Source organism: Barbus barbus, assembly GCF_936440315.1.
Source record: "Barbus barbus genome assembly, chromosome: 6".
NCBI lineage: Eukaryota > Metazoa > Chordata > Actinopteri > Cypriniformes > Cyprinidae > Barbus > Barbus barbus.
The window spans coordinates 20172431-20191324 of NC_136734.1; the positions used below are offsets into that span (position 1 = coordinate 20172431).

Sequence of the window (18894 nt, forward strand, 5' to 3'; positions counted from 1 at the left end):
ATGCTAATGCCACACTTATATAATATTCCATTATATATTATGTAATGGAATATCGTTTTATATTTATTTCATATAGTACAAAGTGTCATTTAATGTATTTTAATGATATATTGCACAAACACAAGCAAAACAAGTTTTTTAGGTCAAGTTAGTTCAAAGAAAAGGTCTAGAAAAATCAATATTTTGTTATTGTATGCAGTAAAAATTATACATTGTAACGTAAAATTGGAACAATTTAAGTGTTCAAATGGTTCTTTGGACCACTGTATATTCTTCAGCTGTGTGGATACGGGACTTCTTATACTCGCAAATGCTTTTTTCTTCTTTGACCTCAACAGAGTCTGCTCAGATCCTTTCACAATATTAAAGACGTGGGCATGGTGCAGGTGAAGGTGATCCGAGCAGAGGGGCTGATGGCAGCTGATGTTACAGGTAAGAAAAACCTTCCACACACACATACAGTGATCCTGACATATGATTTGTCACTCTGTTTTCCGCAGTTACTGATAAAGCCTATCATTTCCCTTGGAATGGTCAGCAGAAGGCTGATAATATTGCATTCTGCTCTGTGCTAATGGATCGTTGGTTTCTGAGATCATTGTGTCTCTTAAACATATTTTTTTTTATTCTTGTGCGTCTGCTCCGGTTTCCATTAATTCTTACTTTTAATTAGGTCTGCAGTGGACAGGCCTAGTTTCTGGCACTAGATATTATCAAGTTGAAAAAAAGATTGGAGACGGTGCAGTGAGTTGATTCTTATTCAGAATCGGAGTGAGACATAAACACACTTACCTTGGGTCATTTATTAATGCTACAACAGAATTAAAATGCATCTAGATGTATTAGTTTTTGTTTTTTGTTCTTTTTCTGGCTGTTTTTCTTGAAACTGTGACCTCATTGCAACTGAATCAGCTTATGTGTGTTTTATTCAAAAAAGATATTTCTATGTGACTTGACATTGCTTAAAGGAACACACTACCATTAGGGTTTGGGGTAAGTTTCTTTTTTTAAAGAAATGAATACTTTTTTAAAACGATGATGCATTAAACTTATAAAAAGTTATAATGTTTCAAACGATTTCTATTTCAAATAAATTCCGTTCTTTTAAACTTTCTATTCATCAAGGAATCCTGAAAAAACGTATCACATTTCCACAGAAATAAATACTGTTCAACAACAATAATATCAATGATAAAAAATGAGAAAATGTTTACTAAACATCAGTATATTAGACTGATTTTTAAGAATAATATGAGTAATAACTGTTGAAAATTTAGCTTTGCCATCACAGGAATAAATTTCATTTGAAAATATATTAAAATAGATTACGGTTATTTTAAATGTACATATTATATTATATATATATATATATATTTTTTTTTTTTGTATTTTCAATCAAATATATGCAGGTGAGCATAAGAGACTTCTTTGAAAAAATCTTACCCCAAACATTTAGTTCACCACAAAATAAAACAAAATAATTTATGCACCATCATGTAGCTACAAACCCACATGAGTTTGTTTCTTTCATTGAACACTAAAGAGTTACAGTATCTAGAAAACAATCTTTCAAATGCCTGCCACATTTTCATTTTATAGAAAAAACCCCCCAGCTTGAACACTCTACTTAGTATTTCTGTTTGTGTTGGACACTAAAAAGACAGTCATTCCACTTTGGAAAGCCGTGATAATTAAATGATGACAGAATGTTAATTTTTAAGTGAATTATTTCTTTAAAAATGAAGAGTGTAATTTCTGCACCACTGACATCAAACAGAATCACAAATACTATGGTTCATCTCAAACACTCCAAATCATCTACCACTGGTCAGACAAACAGATAAAAATATTGAACATTGAAAAATATGTGCTTAGCTTTAAAGATTTTGCAGGCACCGCCAGTTCTGATTTGACCACTTGTGTGGGAAACGAAGCTGAGAATTGCAGCACAAGAATATTAATCAAGGCTACACAATCGGTTGCAGACAAGGTGTGAGGCAGCAGAAATAAACAACAGCGACAAAGAGCGAAAAGACAGAGGGAGAGAGTGAGAGACAGAGAGAATTAGCAGCAGAGACGTAGAGGTCATTAGCACCGTCACTCTTAAGGTGGAGCATCTCGTGAGGTTCCTCTCCGTTAAGCGCTTTGCGTTTGCTGTCTCTCTAATCGCCTAATCGACGCCTTTAATTAAGACATGCTCAATGGCAGACCACCCCCCTCCCCTCTCACACCCTTCAGCCTCCCCCTTCCTGCTCGCTGAACAGTTCTGCAATCGCCCCTTTACTCGCTCCTCTCCGGGGGTCCGGCCCACTACGTTGACCTCGTAGCTCGGTCTGGCGTTCCCAGGGGAACCGTGGCCTCCTCATGAGCTCTGATTTCACACTCCTCTCCCGCCACAAAGCGCCGGCGCACAAAGCTTTTCTAAGAGCCCCGGCTCACTCACGGACTCACCGTCTCAATCGGCCCTGGCACCGAGGTGTCAGCCAACAAGGTTACGGGCCACGGAACAGTGCCTCCTCTAATAGAGAGCTCACTAGAGACAGGGAGAGTCCAGGAAAAGTGGAAGGCAAGGAGAGTGAACATAAAAGATAATGTGGCCGAGAGAAAAAGAAAAAGAGAGGGAAATCTTAGTTCTCTTTCTTGCAACACCGAATGTGGTTTTTTTGTCCCACCCCTCCTTTCTGTCTGTTTTTCATTGTAATTAATTGAGGCTTTTATCTGGAGTGCCTCCACTCCAGGCCAGCAGGATAAATGGTGACAGTGTGTAAAACCAACAGTATTTAGGGACAGGAGACTGCTTTCCTTTTGAATAGAGCCACTCAATACTTCACATAGATCACTTCGGATGCAGACATTACTCTGGCAGTCGGAAATTTTATTAACAATCAGTTTTCTAACAACAGTAGGAACTGTTCTGCCCTTGCTGCCACCCGTGTGTTTGTATATGATAATCCTATGGGCGGTTAAATGCTCCTCTCATGCAGGTACTTCTGCTTAACACCGTTCCTGCATTTAATTTAAAATGCCTTCCAGACCTGAAAAATGTAATTACCGTTTTGTACGTCAGCGTGCCGCACGCTCATCAAATTCAAACAGGTTGAACTCATCTCGCCGGTCTGTGAGGATTTGCCCAGAATTAACCCACAGATAGCATCTGCTCGGCCACACCTGGGGAGTCAAAGTTTCATTCAGTGCGAAGCGTGTAATTTGCTCAGACAGCTGCCTCACGAACACGTAGTAGTTTGTCGCAGAGGATGACCGAGTGTCACCGTGAGGATATTGAATAGGCTGGTACATTCCTGTGCCTATCAATATACAATAATTTATGCAGATGAAAATTATTTTTGAATGATGAAAATATTCACAATTACAGGAAGTCAAAGGCAAATTAAGTATTTGTGTGAATATATTGTAAATGAGTGCTTGAAATTAGGAAGAGGATTTAATTCTTTTATTTTTTTTTTTACAAAATATTTTTAAACAAAGTAAAGAGAAAATTTGAATCCATAATTTTATCTCCTAACTGAATTTCTGTAACTTGTTTTGCAGATTTGTTTTCTAATACACCATAAAAATACATATTTAAAGAAATTATACAATATAACTTATTTTATTATATCAGACACATCATAGTGTAATCACTGCATTTAAATAAAAAAAAATGAATTAAGTATATATTCAGTCTGATCAATATACCCCTCAAATTGATATGCTTGGTGACAGCAAGGACTTTCCATTGATCATTGTGACATTTATTTTGCTTGTCAACTAAATGTCTTTCCTTCTTTTATTCACATGCAGAAAAGTGAATTATTTTATACTGCATTTGAACTTTGCAGCACGTTAAAAAATTACCATTATGGATGTTATTTTTTGCCCCAGCTTTTAAAAATGATGCTCTGTAACAAACAACAAAAGTGCTCCCAATTGTTTTGTTTAGAGATTTGTTTAATGATTCAAAAAGTTTAGATCAAAGCTAATATGAAGAGTTTGTTGTTTAAGTTTTCGTTGAGAACAATATTCCTTTAAATTACAAACATTTATTTACATGTGTATATAATTAGCTGATTTCAAAGCATGTAGGACAGAGGATTATATAAATATGTCTCTAGAGTCAACTTCTTATAATAATATATTTTGTACATGACTTATAATATTCCATTGAACTTTTAAAAATATATTGATAAAAAGGATTATTAAAAAGTGTCTCACTTCAAGACATTTTAATTTGTCAATATGAATGCCCTGTCAGCAACTGGAAACAGCCTCATGATAATATCTACAATGATCTCCATATATTTTACCCGGAAAGTTTTCTACAAATTTCCCTTATTCAGTCCATATACATTTAAGTCATCATTCCCATCTGTCCTCCATCTGCGATCAGCTATGTGTGTGTGTTCACACCAGACAGAGATAGAGATGTCCTCACGGTGCTCTAGGGCAGCACAAAGGCTGAAATGCTTATCTAACTGTGTGAAAACCACTGTATCGGTGTAACAACAGCAAACGACTCCACACGGGGACAAAATGAATATATCAAATCAGCTCCACAGTGATAAGTTGCTGCTGAAGCTTTAGTTTGGGTAAAGACAGCAGTGTGGTTTGATCCAGCCCTTCAGGCTCGTTGTCCCATCACCTTTATCAGGTAGTTTTCCCCCCAGCGCACCACCCAGTGGATTACACCACAGTAAATACAGCGAAACTGATAAAGTTAATGTGTGTGTGTGTGTGTGTGTCCCTCACAGGCAAGAGTGACCCCTTCTGTGTTGTGGAGCTCAGCAACGATCGGTTACAGACGCACACCGTGTACAAAAACCTCAACCCAGAGTGGAACAAAGTCTTCACGTTGTAAGTGTCAAAAGCGTGTATATGCATGTGCGAGAGAGTGCTAGCATTTGCATATAATCTCATATTTTTAGTCTGACAATTTATGATATATTTTCAAGTCACCTGCAATACTGATAAACAAAATACTGATAGAAAAAAACGTGAATGTCTAAAATTGAAATATTTTAAAGTATGCATAGAATATGATAATTGCAGTTAATTTAGCTAGTTTAAAATGTATATATATTTTTAAAAATTTAAATTGGGCGGAAAAAATTGAACGGAGAAATATATATTTTTTCTACCCATTATATTGAAGAAGCTTAGTTATTAATACTGTACTTAAGAGCTATGTGGTTTACAGAGATACATCTGAGAGCCGAGGATTACAGGATAATGTAGTCAGGATTATTTAATTAAGCTTTGTATTGGTAGTTGAAAATGTGACACATAAGTAAACTTTTTCTTTAAGAAGAAAATGAACTTTTGTTCAAGATTACACTCCCTCTGCAAATACAGCCATTGTGCCGTTTGATAATGTGCCATACATAATTTCTTATATTAGTTCGATATGTAGAGGTTGTTCCATTGATGTTTTTTTTTAATAATCTTTCAATCTTCACGGCTGGAAATTCATTTGTGAATTCCCATGGAAAGCTGGGTAATCTAGCCTCTCCTTGGAGCGCTCATCTCTTAAAGAATAACCTCATTTTCTTTCATTAGACTTCTCCTCTTTAGCCTACTTTTCTAAGATAGCATTTCAAATGGAGAATTGCAGCATCTTTTTTTAACCCCAGCACAATGGAGATCGTCACCAAGGATTTAGATGAATCACATTTTTTGTCATGACTTGAAAGATCTTTTCAGTGTTTAATATTAGTCAATGACTTCTTCACCTACCCCTTTTTTTCTTCAACTAGCAATGTGAAAGACATCCACTCAGTCTTAGAGGTGACTGTCTATGACGAAGACAGAGACCGAAGTGCCGACTTCTTGGGCAAAGTGGCCATTCCGTTGTTAAATGTAAGTTTTGAGCTTGCAGACTTTTTCTTACAACAATAAATCAGTTTGAGTTTGGACAAATGCACTAAAAATGTATCTTTTAATTGATATATATATATATATATATATATATATATTTATTTATGCATTGATTTTAGAAATCATAGAGTAAAATGTAAAAGTGTGAAAAACACACATGCATACAAAAAAAAGTTTTCAAAAAATTGGGGAAAAATCAACAAAGCATGTGTCTAACCTTTTTTGATTTTAGTAATCATAGAGTAAGATGTGAAAGTGAGAAAAACACTGGGGGAAAAAAAGCTACTAACAAAAACAGAGAATAAAAGAAAAGATAAGGGGGGACGCAATGTGCGCTCCCAGGCTGATTCCCCAGGATAGTTCATTTGCGGCTGACAGTGGTCGGGCCGTAATGAACAGGTACTTGTCAGAGCCGCCACAGTTGTTTTGGGCTCTCTGTCAGATGCAGCAGCTGGGGTTCAAAGGTCACATGGAGAGTGTATTCAGCTGGGTATTGCCAGACAGACGGCTGTCATGTCCCTCTCCCGCAGATCCAAAATGGAGAACGCAAAGCTTACGCCTTGAAAAGCAAGGAACTGACAGGGCCAACCAAAGGGGTCATCTTTCTCGAAATAGACGTGATTTATAACGTTGTAAGTCCCACTCTCTTTTTCTCGCTTGCTTTTTTCTAGCGTTTTTTACTTCTTTATCTGCTTGTTCTCTTCAGCCTCTCCCGGGCTGTCTGTCTCTCTTTTAATTACTGAAGACTCCCCTTTCCTCAGCCTTTTATTTGTGCGTCTGTGTAACGCTGTGTGTGTCCGTCCGCCATTTTAGGCGGGAGTGTGAGAGAGCGTCACATGGCCGTGTGGTGTGGAGTGTGTGAAATGGAGGGATGTCTTGATATATTAGATTGTTAATGATGCATCATGATCACGTCTTGATCTCGACGGTGGATTATTGCATTCAATTACGCATGAAGTTTATATGTTGCAGGTAAAAGCTGGCATGAGAACTTTGATTCCCATCGAACAGAAATACATCGAGGAGGAGCCACGAGTGTCCAAACAGGTAACGAGAGCACTTTAATCGCACCTTTGTTGAAGACATTAATAAAATCTCGCCCAACACAAGTTGTAGACAGCAGCATCTTTCTCCTCGTCTTCCCCCTCTCTCTCGTTCATTCTCCTTGTCTCTTCCTTCTCTTCTGGAGGTGCTGAATAGAAATGTCAAGCTGTCAACGCTGGGGGTGCATAAGTAGATTGGCCATCCTTTAGTTTGGACCTCAGTGGTTCTTCTGCTGTGCTTCTTTTTGTCACCCTGTTCAATGTCCCCCCCCCCCCCCATCCCTGACAAAGAGCTGAATTGTAGGGGTTGTCCCATATCAGACCTGTCACTGAGACACTGCTTGGGACAAACACACACACTCTCTCTCTATCTGTCACGCACTGAATGCATGCTAGAAAGTGCCCACTCTGCACTTTTTGGTGGGAATTTGCCCCCCCACCAAAACTGTTTGTGAGTGAGACAGCAAGACTTGCACAAAAACTGAACGGCGAGGGCAACATATCAAATTTATCTCCACAAGATTTGCTTTTGCTTCTTGATACTGTCTCCTCAACAGTTGAAGCTCATTTCGTCGAACATCTCGGACATATTTTATTCTTTAGTAGTTTGGTTTTGCATTTCACCTCGAATGTACTTTGATTAGTCCCAAATGACAAACACAAATGGCCTATTTTAAAGGGATAGCCCGAATCCTACACTTCACCACGGTAAATGTGGATATTTACTATGATAAAAGCCATAGCGTTTTAAAGCCATTATGCGACCAGGAGCTTTTGATCTTCCCGTGAACATAGGAAGAAGCGGTCATTTGCAGTTCACCCGCACTCAAAAACATGAAGAAGACCATTTTATTAAAGAGGCATAAATAAGTAAATAAATAAATAATTCCTTCCTACTCATACAAATACAAAGATAGATATGGTTTGGTTTTCTCTAATTTGTGATTTTTTTTTTTCTTCATTAATTTGGTCTAGTATCGTATTTTCAGTGGTATTCCCTAACAACATCATTAAAAAGTAGTTTTCCGATTATTTCTAAATGTTGAACTTCAGTTATTCTAGTGCTGTTAGACCTAAGATTTTTCCACATCAAATTATGATCATTTAAAATGCATATTATATACACTACTGTTCAAAAGTTTGGGGCCTGTAAGATAAAAACAAGTTTTTGTATGCTCCCCAAAGCTGCATTGATTAAATCACAAATACAGTAAAGATTTTTTTTTACTGTATACAGTACAGATTTCTTTTCTGATTGTGAAATATTAAAATGTAAAATAACTGCTTTCTATTTTACTAAAATTTTAAATGTAATTTATTGCTTTTCTGGCAAAGCTGAATTTTAAGCAGCCCTTACTCCATTCCTCAGCATCACATGATCCGTCAGAAATCATTTTAATATGCTGATTTGGTGCTCAAAAAGCATTTGTTATTATGATCAATGTTGAAACTATAGCTATTTAATGAAGAATCACATAAAGTGTGATTCTTTTTTTTCATTCTTTGATAAATGTAAAGTAAAAAAACAGTATTTATTTAAAATGCAAATCTTTTGTAACATTGTAAATGTCTATGCTGTCACTATTGACAAGCAAAAGTATAAACTTTTCGCTGAATGATAGTATTAATGTCTTTAAAAATATTTTTAATGGTAGTGTACATAGTTTAAAAAATGAATATAATTTTAGTATATTTGTTTTCTCAGTGTGAATCAGTTTAATTGTGAAATGTTGTCTCTTGTTCTGTCACTCAGCTGCTGCTGCAGAACTTCAACAGAGTGAGGCACTGTATAATGTTCCTGATCAATGCTGGCTGCTATATCAACAGCTGCTTTGAGTGGGAGTCTTTTCAGAGGAGCATCTGTGCCTTTCTGGTAAGGACCAGTATGAATTCAACCACACCAGCAGTCACATACAGCGGCTCCAGAATGTATTTGGACACATTTGTGTTTGGCAACAGTTGAATTTCATTATATCAGATTTTAAAATATAAGTAAATATCTGGATATTTTTTTGGTTGTCAAATGGATCCCACTTTATATTAAGTGGCCTTAACTACTATGTACTTACATTTAAATGAATCTTTTGACACAGTGTACTTATTGTGTTACATTGTACTTATATTTTTAAAAATACCTGCATGTAATTACATCTGTAATTAATTTCTGTAATTACATTTATAATTACACTGTTGAAATATCCCTTACACCTAACCCCACCCTTAAACCTACCCATACCACCAAACCTGTCCCTAACCTTATCTGTATCCCACCTCAATAGCAGCAAAAGTGTTTTGGGTAACACTTTATTTATGATGTCCTTGTTACACGTTACTTGTTTTTACTATTATTATAACAATTAAGTATGCATAGTTACATGCAAGTAACCCTAAGCCAAACCCTAATCCTAAACATATAGTACATGTGGTTAATTAATATTACTCAGTAGTTAAATGTATAATTACACTGTAACAAGGGACACCTTAAAATAAAGTGTAATCATGTTTTGCAATACAGTATGAACACAATAAGTACATTGTACTTATTTTTTTATGTAAGTACATAGTAGTTAAGGCCACTTAATTTACATTTATTCATTTAGCTGACGCTTTTATCCAGCGCGACTTACAATTGCTATATATGTCAGAGGTCGCACGCCTCTGGAGCAACTAGGGGTTAAGTGTCTTGCTCAGGGACACATTGGTGTCTCACAGTGAATTCGAACCCGGGTCTCTCACACCAAATGTGCATGTGTCTTATCCACTGCGCCATCACCACCCACATCATAAAAACTTAATATAAAGTGGGACTGTCAAATGTTAGTGGATCATGTTCAAACCACACCTGTGTTTACTCATTCATGAACTGAGGAGAACTTTATACATTCTTGGGATAAATTGATTGCAAAAATGCTTCACAAAAGTGACGTTAACTCTGAGAAGAGTACACTGGTATTGTGTTATCAATAGCAGATTTGAATCTGCAAAGGAGATCCGTTTCTTTTCTCAGAGTTAGCATCATTTTTCTAAGCCATTTTTGCAACCAATACATCCCAAGGTCACTTTAGTGAATGAGTGAATGAAGTAAGTAAGTTCTCCTCGGATCACACATGAGTAACCATAGATGTAGTTCATCACATTAACTCTGAACATGATCCACTAACCAGAAAGTATCCACATAATGTACATTTATCATTACTTTTAACAGTATATCATACAACAGTATACACTGTTTTATCATTTAATACCTAACAAAATTTTTTCTTTTAAAGTTTTTGCTTCAAAAGTGCATTTCTGTATATTTTCTTAAAAATAATTGCCACTTGATTTGGTATTTTGTTTCTAATTCAGGGTTTTTCAAACACTTTAAGTGTGTTTTAAGTGCCCAAATACTTTCTGGGGTCACTTCGCATACACTGGACTTTATAAAATATAGTGACAGGTTCTGTGGCGATCCATTAGTTCCTGTGCACGCATTTCCCATCTCTCCGTCTGTTGTGCTAAAAATGTCCAGAATTTTGCCCATTTGTCTTTGACATCCTCCAGCAATAGCGTGGTGCACCTTCAGATTGCAATTGGACAGTTGAACCTTCATGAAAAGGACACCCTTTGTGAGTGGGCCGTGTGACTAAATGATAGCACAGGACAAGCTGGCTAATCTTTGCCTGTGATGCTGCATAATTTGCTGTAAGGCCTGTCTGTTTCGGGACTCGTGTGTCTTTAAGTGTCACTGGGTAGGCCATTAACATTTGCTGCTTGACACATTTTAATTTCGGTACACTTTCGAAAGCAAAATCCGAGGGCACACGTGTGAGCGGAGGGACAGCTGTATCGATCAGCTAACATTTTAGTTGAACTTTTTTTTTCTTTTCCTTCATGGTTGTCAGGGGAAAAAACATCAATGAAAATGTCAGAGGAAGAAATGTCAAGAGGTTTGAGGAGAATAAAACAAAAAACAATTACATTACATTTGTTCTTAATGTTCAGATGCTACTATAAAAAATATTATTCAGTCACATTCAGTTCAGTACGTCTGACCTGATCTACCAAAGTTATAAAAAATAGCTTTAAAAAAGAAGAAAAAAAGTGTTTTTTTGTAACTTCTTTGTTGTATTTTCTTCACAGTTGTCCCATTAGCTGGTAATGTTATTCTTTGCCGTCTAAATCTCCCTCCTTAAGAGCTCCCTTAATCATCACACTGATTTCTTTCTTTATCACCAGCCATCTGGTTCAGGTGAGCCTTCACCGCTGCGCTGAGACACACATCTGTGCCGTTCTGTCAGGCGCTGACAGTTGTAAGCCAAAAGAATACAATAGTCAGACACCAGCGGAGGTGATTTTGCATTCAAGAGTTACAGAACCTCCAGTGCTTGCCGCACAAAGGTTAGCCAAAGCAAAGGGGCTGCTCGCGATGCGCAGATAAAACCAGCTGCGAGCGGTGGCAAGCCTTGTGATTTGCTATTCTGGTATTTTTAGGTCTGTGCCTTTTTGACATTTTAGAGTTCTTGTTTTTAGCTTAGGTTTTGAGGTTGTATTGGTGTTTTTGTTTATGTTGTTGGGATTTTGTTGCAGAAACTCTTCCAAAGATTTTTTTTGTTTGTTTGCTGGTGCTCCAAATACTCTGCTCCTTTTTTCTTAAAGGTGAAGCGTGTAAGTAAAACATTATGCTGGATCTTAGTTTAATATGCAAAGTACGCCATTTTTATGTTGAAAACTTTTAGGCAGCCATACCCGCTTGACACAACCATGCAATGGCAATAGTTAGGGGGTGGGACTATCTGTTTGACGACCAATGACTGACAGCCATCCTTGGCTGATACATTTCTTATTATCAATGTTGAAAACAGTTGTGCTTTTTAATATTTTTCTCTTTTTAAAGTTTCTTTGATGTATACAAAGTTCAAAAGAGCTATAAATATCTTTACTGTTACTTGCGGGGGACTATCTATTTGACAAGCAGTGGCAGATTTTTTATTTTATTATTATTTTTTAATTATCAATGTGGAAACCAGTTGTGCTGCTTAATATTTTTGTGGATATGATTATTTTTTCAGGATACTTTGATAAATAGAAAATTCAGTTTATTTGAAATATTTTGTAACAATAGAAATTATTTGCTGTCACTTTTGATCAGTTTAATGCATCCTTGCTGATTGAAAGTATTAATTTATTTGACAACAAATGGCCAACAGCCATCATTGGCTAAAACATTGTTGTGCTTCCTAATATTTTTGTAGAAACAGTGATTCTTTTTTTTCAGAATTGTTTAATAAATAGAAAGTTCAAAGGAACATAGTTTATGAAATTTTAGTAACAATACTAATCTTTACTGTCATAATTGTTCAATTGAATGTGTCTTTGCAGAATGAAAATATGAATTGATGTTTGACGACCAATGGGCAACAGTCATCACTGCTAATTTCCATCTTTACATGTGTGTTAACTTTTGTGAGCCCTACATTCATAATCACACATGGCCGGCTAGTCAAGACGACACAGCTCATGGCATATTCACAATGGACAAAGCTCTGAGAGTATGTGTGCGTGTGTGCGCTTGTTCAAGTGCGCGTGGGTGTCCGCGTGAGTGTTTGTGCGCGTCTGCCTCCCCTCTCCATGAACACCTGTAAGCTGAGCGTTTGTGCTGGGTGAATATGGGCCATTGTTCTGGCTGGCAGAGTGGTGCTCATAAAGACCGCTCTGTGCCAGCCCTCCCCGCGCGCCACTCTACCCCTCCAGCTCCTTATTGCTCCCGCACAGACTCTTCCTCCAAACAAATTTGCCGTAACTCTACCTGCAATTTGGCCTTGAATTGGGAGCCAATAGAGCAGGTATTGTGTGTCGTGGGGAATAAGAGTGGTGTGTGTGTGTAGAGGGTACGGAGAGGGAGATATATTGGAAGGGGAGAGGTAAGGAAATGATACCCAGCTCCTTTATGTGGGGCAAAGTAGGACTCTTATCAGTGGGAGCACCCAGACAAGAGAGCTACTACTACAGGAAACTGGAGCAGCCTTCACCTGCTTTGCATTTAGATAAAATACACCCGCCCCAAAAAAAAGAGACAGGAAAACCGTGGTGTGCTACAAGGTGGCACCTTTCTGCTCCATGTCACCTGTCAGCCAATAGCTCTAAGAATGTTTTATTTATTGTTTTGTGACAAATTAGGAAAAATGGTATATATTGAATTCAGCTTAATCTGTTAATATAACACCCAAAATTTATTTCAACTCAATAAATAAAAAAATATAACTTTGACTCAGTAAAATATAACTTTTATATTAATACAATAAAGAAAAATATTTATATATTTAAAAAAATAATATATATATATTATATATATACTAAATAAAATAAAATACATAATGTTTCGGCTTCTATGGAGCAATGTATCCCATAGGACCCCAGATTTATGTTGCATGTGGATTTCTGTTATTTTGTATTTTTTAATGATGAAATTATGATATTTTCTTTTGAAAATTAATTTTAATTATTATTTCTTTTCTTTTCATTATTATAATGTATAAATGAAATACCACAGATTTAGTTGTTAGACCTTAATATGTTTAAGCTGAACATTTTGAAAGCTGACATGAACTGTTCTAGTGTTTTAATCACTAGCCAATAGTGAAGATTTCCTGATTGAGCACATGTTTTAAGAATGCTCTTTTTCAAGAACTTTCTAATTAGATTTAGATCAAATCACACCGAGTCTGAAAGTCAACAAACGAAAGCATTACACGACATGCCAGAAGATGGCAGTGCGGCATCACTCAGTTCAAACATCCCCACCTAATGAGTCCAGCCAAAAAGCAGATGAGTTATTGACGTCCATAATCAGCCTCTCATTTGGCGTATATCTACCCACCGTTGGCACTATTTAAAATAATCAACACAATGTGATGACTTAATTTCTGAAGTCCAAGTACAGGGGCTGTTGTAGGCTGTGTTGGTAACACACTTTTAATGTGCTAATTCTCAAATGCCTGCTCTGAAGTGCTCAAGCCTGCACTCCACAACACAAAGTGCCAAAATGATATTGAAATTGGCTGCCAAAACGTGTCCGTCCTCCATTCCAAAAATCCAGCGAGATGCTGAAACACTTGGCCGATCCAGAGCTTTCTCCCAGTTAGAGCAACGGCTTTTGTTAAGGGACTTAATCTCAAGTGCTTTCGCTTGGATAAAATCAAATAGATATTTAAAATGAAATCAAATTTACATGCTACTTGATGTTAGAGATGGATGTAGCGTGTATGAAAATGCTAATATCACTTAGTTGTTTGATATTCCGCTTAGTCAAATTCATTAGGGAAGTGAAACAAAACACACACTGTGTAGGCATTCTTTCATCATGCTTCAGATTCACTTCTTTTCTATTAACTTCATACATAAAAACTTTTTTATTCTAACATACCCTAATTTTAGAAAAAAAGGAATTATTTAAGCAATAGACGTAAGCATTTTCTTCTAATAAAAGAAAATCATCTTTGTGATGTCTTTGTCTTGGACAAGAATCCTTGTTGTCCTGTTATATTACACCGAACCAAAGTTAAACTATAATAGATATTGATGGTAACAGCAATAGTTATTTGTGGATTTCTTTCGGTGCTTTTTGTAGATTAATGGACTGACAGGAAATTACATTTCAGATGCCGTTTAATGAATAAATGTCATGGTTTGTATTAGGTTACTGTTGGTCATTCATTGTCATTGTAAGACGGGATCCATGCAGGTGGAGAGGTTACAGTACGTGCCCTGAGCGAAACACTGAGGCTCTGAAGTACAGGAAACTGAACGCCGTGGCTCCGGAATGGCCGCCAAAGCTACTGAACCGACTACGAATACCTGGATGCGCTCTGACAAAGCCTCTTGTCGTGTGTTCGCAGATTCAGTTTCTCCTTTTCCTCTCTATCATCCAAACTTTTTTCTTTCCCTTTCAGTTTGCTTCAGTTTGGGGTCCGTGGCCGTTCCCTCCCTGAGGAGAGCTCCCTGTGGGGGGGATGGGGGGTGGTGGGGGTGATATGAGTGTCTAGGCTGGAAGAATGGCCCCACAGCTCTGGGCATCTCTCTCTTGGCCGCTGGGTTGTGTGAAAGAGAGAAGGGTCACTTCCAAGCAGGCGAGGTGTCGGCTAACATCAGCTGTCAATCAGACTCTGGCCCTCAGCTAGAATAACCAAACTTAAGAACGGAGTCCAGTGACAGGTTAAGGAACCACTATAGGCATATGAAAACAAGATGGACGCTGTAGAGTAGAGACAAAGAAATGGATTTTCTTTGTGAGCGATAGATTCAGGAATGACTTCTTTGGCGTAGTTTTAAATTCCAATGAGTGTATTTTGTAATCTGTCAAAGTTTGCTGAAGGCTGATCTGTTATATTTGAAATATTTTTAATACTAAATTAAGTCATTATGATTTTATGAATGCACAGATGGAAGATATTAATTCAAAGTGATGAAATCCTAATTACTTTGTCTGAAAAATATATTTTGCTCTAATTAATGGGACAAGCTACAGATGTTTTGCTGAATTTTGCAAGAAATGTGTTTGCTGTATAGGAGCAGGTACTAAAATACCAAATGTTACAGTATTTTTATTTTTAATTTTTTTTATTGAACAGTGTTTTTCTGTTAGCAGCTTGTGCATATTACACATTTTGCTATATGCAAATTCTCAGATTAGTTCCTTTATAGCATATTAAGTGCTTGATTTACATTTTTTAACTGTATTGAACCATTGTTTTCTGCTTTATTTAAATGTGGCTTATTTGTATTCAGTTCTTCAAAACTTATTTGATGCTTTAATATTAAAATTGTGAAAGAGGTCATTTAAAGATAGCATTTGAACCAGTGGTGATAGTACATATATTATGCACATTAGAGGTGCCTAATTTGTGCCCCGTGTCTTTTTTCCCCTCGTTGAAATGTTCAGTGTGTGCGCATTGGGTAACAGTGCTGTAATGGATAGTGTGAAGGGCACGGAAATACATCTGACCTGTTTCTGCAAGATTCCCAGATTTTCCACTGCTCTGCATGTGTGTTTGTGGGCATGTCCGGTCCAGTCTGATTTAATGTTATGTAAACTTTTCAAATGTCACGAGGTCTTTATGTATAATAGCCTCTCTGTGGATGCATTTCATATACTGTGTGAGGATACTTGATTTATTTTACATACTGAATACTGAATATCACGTTTGATCTTTTTGTATTCAGTTGGGTTAACATTAACATTTATTAGTGTAAACTCTAATGCTCATCAGCCTTCTCAATCTGGCAGATTCTTTTATATTATCTGTGAATAATATTGTCATGGCTGTGATACTGTGAATTTTGCTTAGCTGTAAATATGTCTCACATAAACAAAGTTTGGAGATTTTTCATTTTGGTTTGATGTATTTATTTGTTGTACTTTACTAGAAAACATTTTTGGGTCTATTCATTGTATTTTACAGCTCTTTCAAAAATGAGCTGTCGGCAGTATATAAAGTTAGTGCTCACAGTAATTAGTTTAGTTAGATTTTTCAGTAAATAAAAATATACAATTGCTACACCGTGTTTTATTCTTTTTATGGCCAGCTTCTGTTTCCCTCTGGGCAGTAAAGTCACATTTACTATAGAGTAAGACCAGAAACATGCCTTTTGCTTAATATTTTGAGCCTTTATAATGTTATTTAAAGAGAATGAGATTTTTGTTGCAGATGATTGACTCATTCATTGTGTTTTCACACTGAAAGACTTTAAAAGCATCATCTGTGCTCACACATGACAGACTGTGAAAAATAATCAATGTGTTACTGTTATGTATTACTGGTTGTCAGGTGTTCTGTAGGTATCCAATAAAAAAACGAATTTAGATATGAAGAAATTCAATTTAGAGATTAGAGAAATTGCATTTTCTAACAGTTTTCCCAAAAATATATAAAAAGGTGCAATAAATCACAAATGTTGGTCTTTTTGAGCTTTCGGATTTTTGTTTTTGAAAAACTGACATAGTTTAGAACCCAGCCAAATGATTGTTGATGTGTTTCAATGTGTGTTTTATAAATGCATCTCCAGAACGATGTTCTTTCTTTTAGTTTGTTCATTCATTTTGTTCTCTCTTTCTGTAGCTTTTCGTTGTGGTTGTGTGGAATTTTGAGCTCTATATGGTCCCGCTGGTTCTCCTGATGCCGCTGGCCTGGAACTACATTCTCATTGCTTCAGGGAAGGACACAAGACAGGGAGATGTGGTGAGTTCTGTCACACAGTGTCCTGCACCTGCATTTCTATCTAGTACATTTAAATGCACCCTTTCCTTTTGTATTGAATATATTTTGAGTATTAAAACATTATCAGAATTCCAAATATTTTGGCTCATTCAGCACTCATAAAAACTTTTGAAAATGATTGTTTTTCTAAGTACGGAACAGGTGGGAACTCAAGCATTTCTGCGTGGCACTCCAAGCTGTTTATTTATTTAATTGTTTTAATTAAAAAGTGTCAGCGCAGTGTCATTATGAAGAGGACATTTTTTAAATCATGCACACGTATGTTTAGAAAGTATCAAAATGCTCTGCAGCACTTTCATTACAGTGTTGCTTTGATTTCATTGTCTTGTGTCATTTGATGCTGCTGTTTGACTGAATGTGTGGGCTTAAAGAATTTTAAGGTATAAAAAGAGCTCACCTTGAAGTTAATTGAATGGACTCGATTGTATATCAGTGTAGATTTTTGAAAGTCATTTAGTTGGAGTTTGAGAACTTCATACAGTAATTGAATAAAATTGTCACCACACAAAGTAGAGAGTAAATTAACTGTAGATTACTATTTCAGGGTATACATACGTTTTTACCAGGAATAGTCCCATTATATATATCTGAAATATCTAGGATATCCTTTGATTAATTGGGACAAGCATATGAACTACATTTTTTTGAGTGTCCTGAATATAAGCAATCAAAGTTTCACTGTTATAGGGTCTCTGATATATATTTTTTTTAAATATCATACTTTGAGACACTCTTTGTCAAATTTAGCAAAGAACAGGGGCCAAAAAAGTAGCAAGAACTGAAGGACCTTAAGACAGTGTCTGTACCGTAATTATGTTGTCCTGTAGATGGCGACATTGTTTGCAAAAACGCAAAAGCTCACCAGCTCTGATTCATTTATGTAGGCTTGTCTGAGTAGCCTATTTATTATTTACTATGTCAATACTGATACACCTTTACTCCTGTTTTTAGATGAAAATCAATCATTTATAAAGAAATAAAACAAAAATAAATATATTTTAATGGATAGATAATATGGAAAAAATCTTTTTTGATATGTCTTTTTTATTTAATCTGTGGTGGTAAATGTTTAATCATATGTTAATGGGTTTATGCTATATTATACCGCATGTAATGGTATTGCATGCAGTGTTGGGGAAAGTTACTTTTAAAAGTAATGCATTACAATATTGCGTTACTCCCTAAAAAGTAACTAATTACATTATTTAGCTACTTTTTATGGAAAGTAATACGTTACTTTACTTTTGTGTTACTTTTGCGTTACTTTTTAAATATGAGCAGGGCTTGATTGTTTTTAATAAGAAGTTCTAATTATAGCAAACGTAAAAGCCCTTTCACACCAAAAAGTGTGATGAATAAACCTCAGGCTGAAGGAAAAGTAAATTGACGTCTGTAAAGTAGAACGCAGGAGAAGAAGGTTCAACACTCTTCAGCAATAAAAAAACAATCAAGCACATCTGTTAGTTTATCTAAAGTCATTTTTGCTTATTAGTATGGTTGAACTGGATCATCAAAGGTCGGCAGCAAAGACATCGGTTAATAAAATGGGATTAGATACATTTGTGTTGTTTAACATTTAATTATTGCTGGTTTGCGTCATATTCTGAGTTTGCATTTCACTGTTTTAATTCATTTTGATGAATACTAAATCTGTTTTTTGCGAGTGGAATGAATTAATGCACATTCACATTTAATCTGGAACTACAGCAACAGCATGTTCACAG

General features: G+C 36.2%; 1 protein-coding gene across 1 annotated transcript in view; it reads left to right on the forward strand.

The window, feature by feature from the left end:
• The window catches only part of LOC306870799 (multiple C2 and transmembrane domain-containing protein 1-like), a gene marked incomplete at both ends in the record, with an annotated part of 154616 nt that overhangs the window by 101489 nt on the left and 34233 nt on the right, over window positions 1-18894 (forward strand). Inside the window, 7 exons of the mRNA XM_079418217.1 lie at window positions 339-432; window positions 4749-4851; window positions 5751-5853; window positions 6402-6503; window positions 6844-6918; window positions 8668-8787; window positions 17012-17128. Coding sequence (XP_079274343.1) covers window positions 339-432; window positions 4749-4851; window positions 5751-5853; window positions 6402-6503; window positions 6844-6918; window positions 8668-8787; window positions 17012-17128 — 714 coding nt within the window. The remainder of the gene's footprint in view (window positions 1-338; window positions 433-4748; window positions 4852-5750; window positions 5854-6401; window positions 6504-6843; window positions 6919-8667; window positions 8788-17011; window positions 17129-18894) is intronic.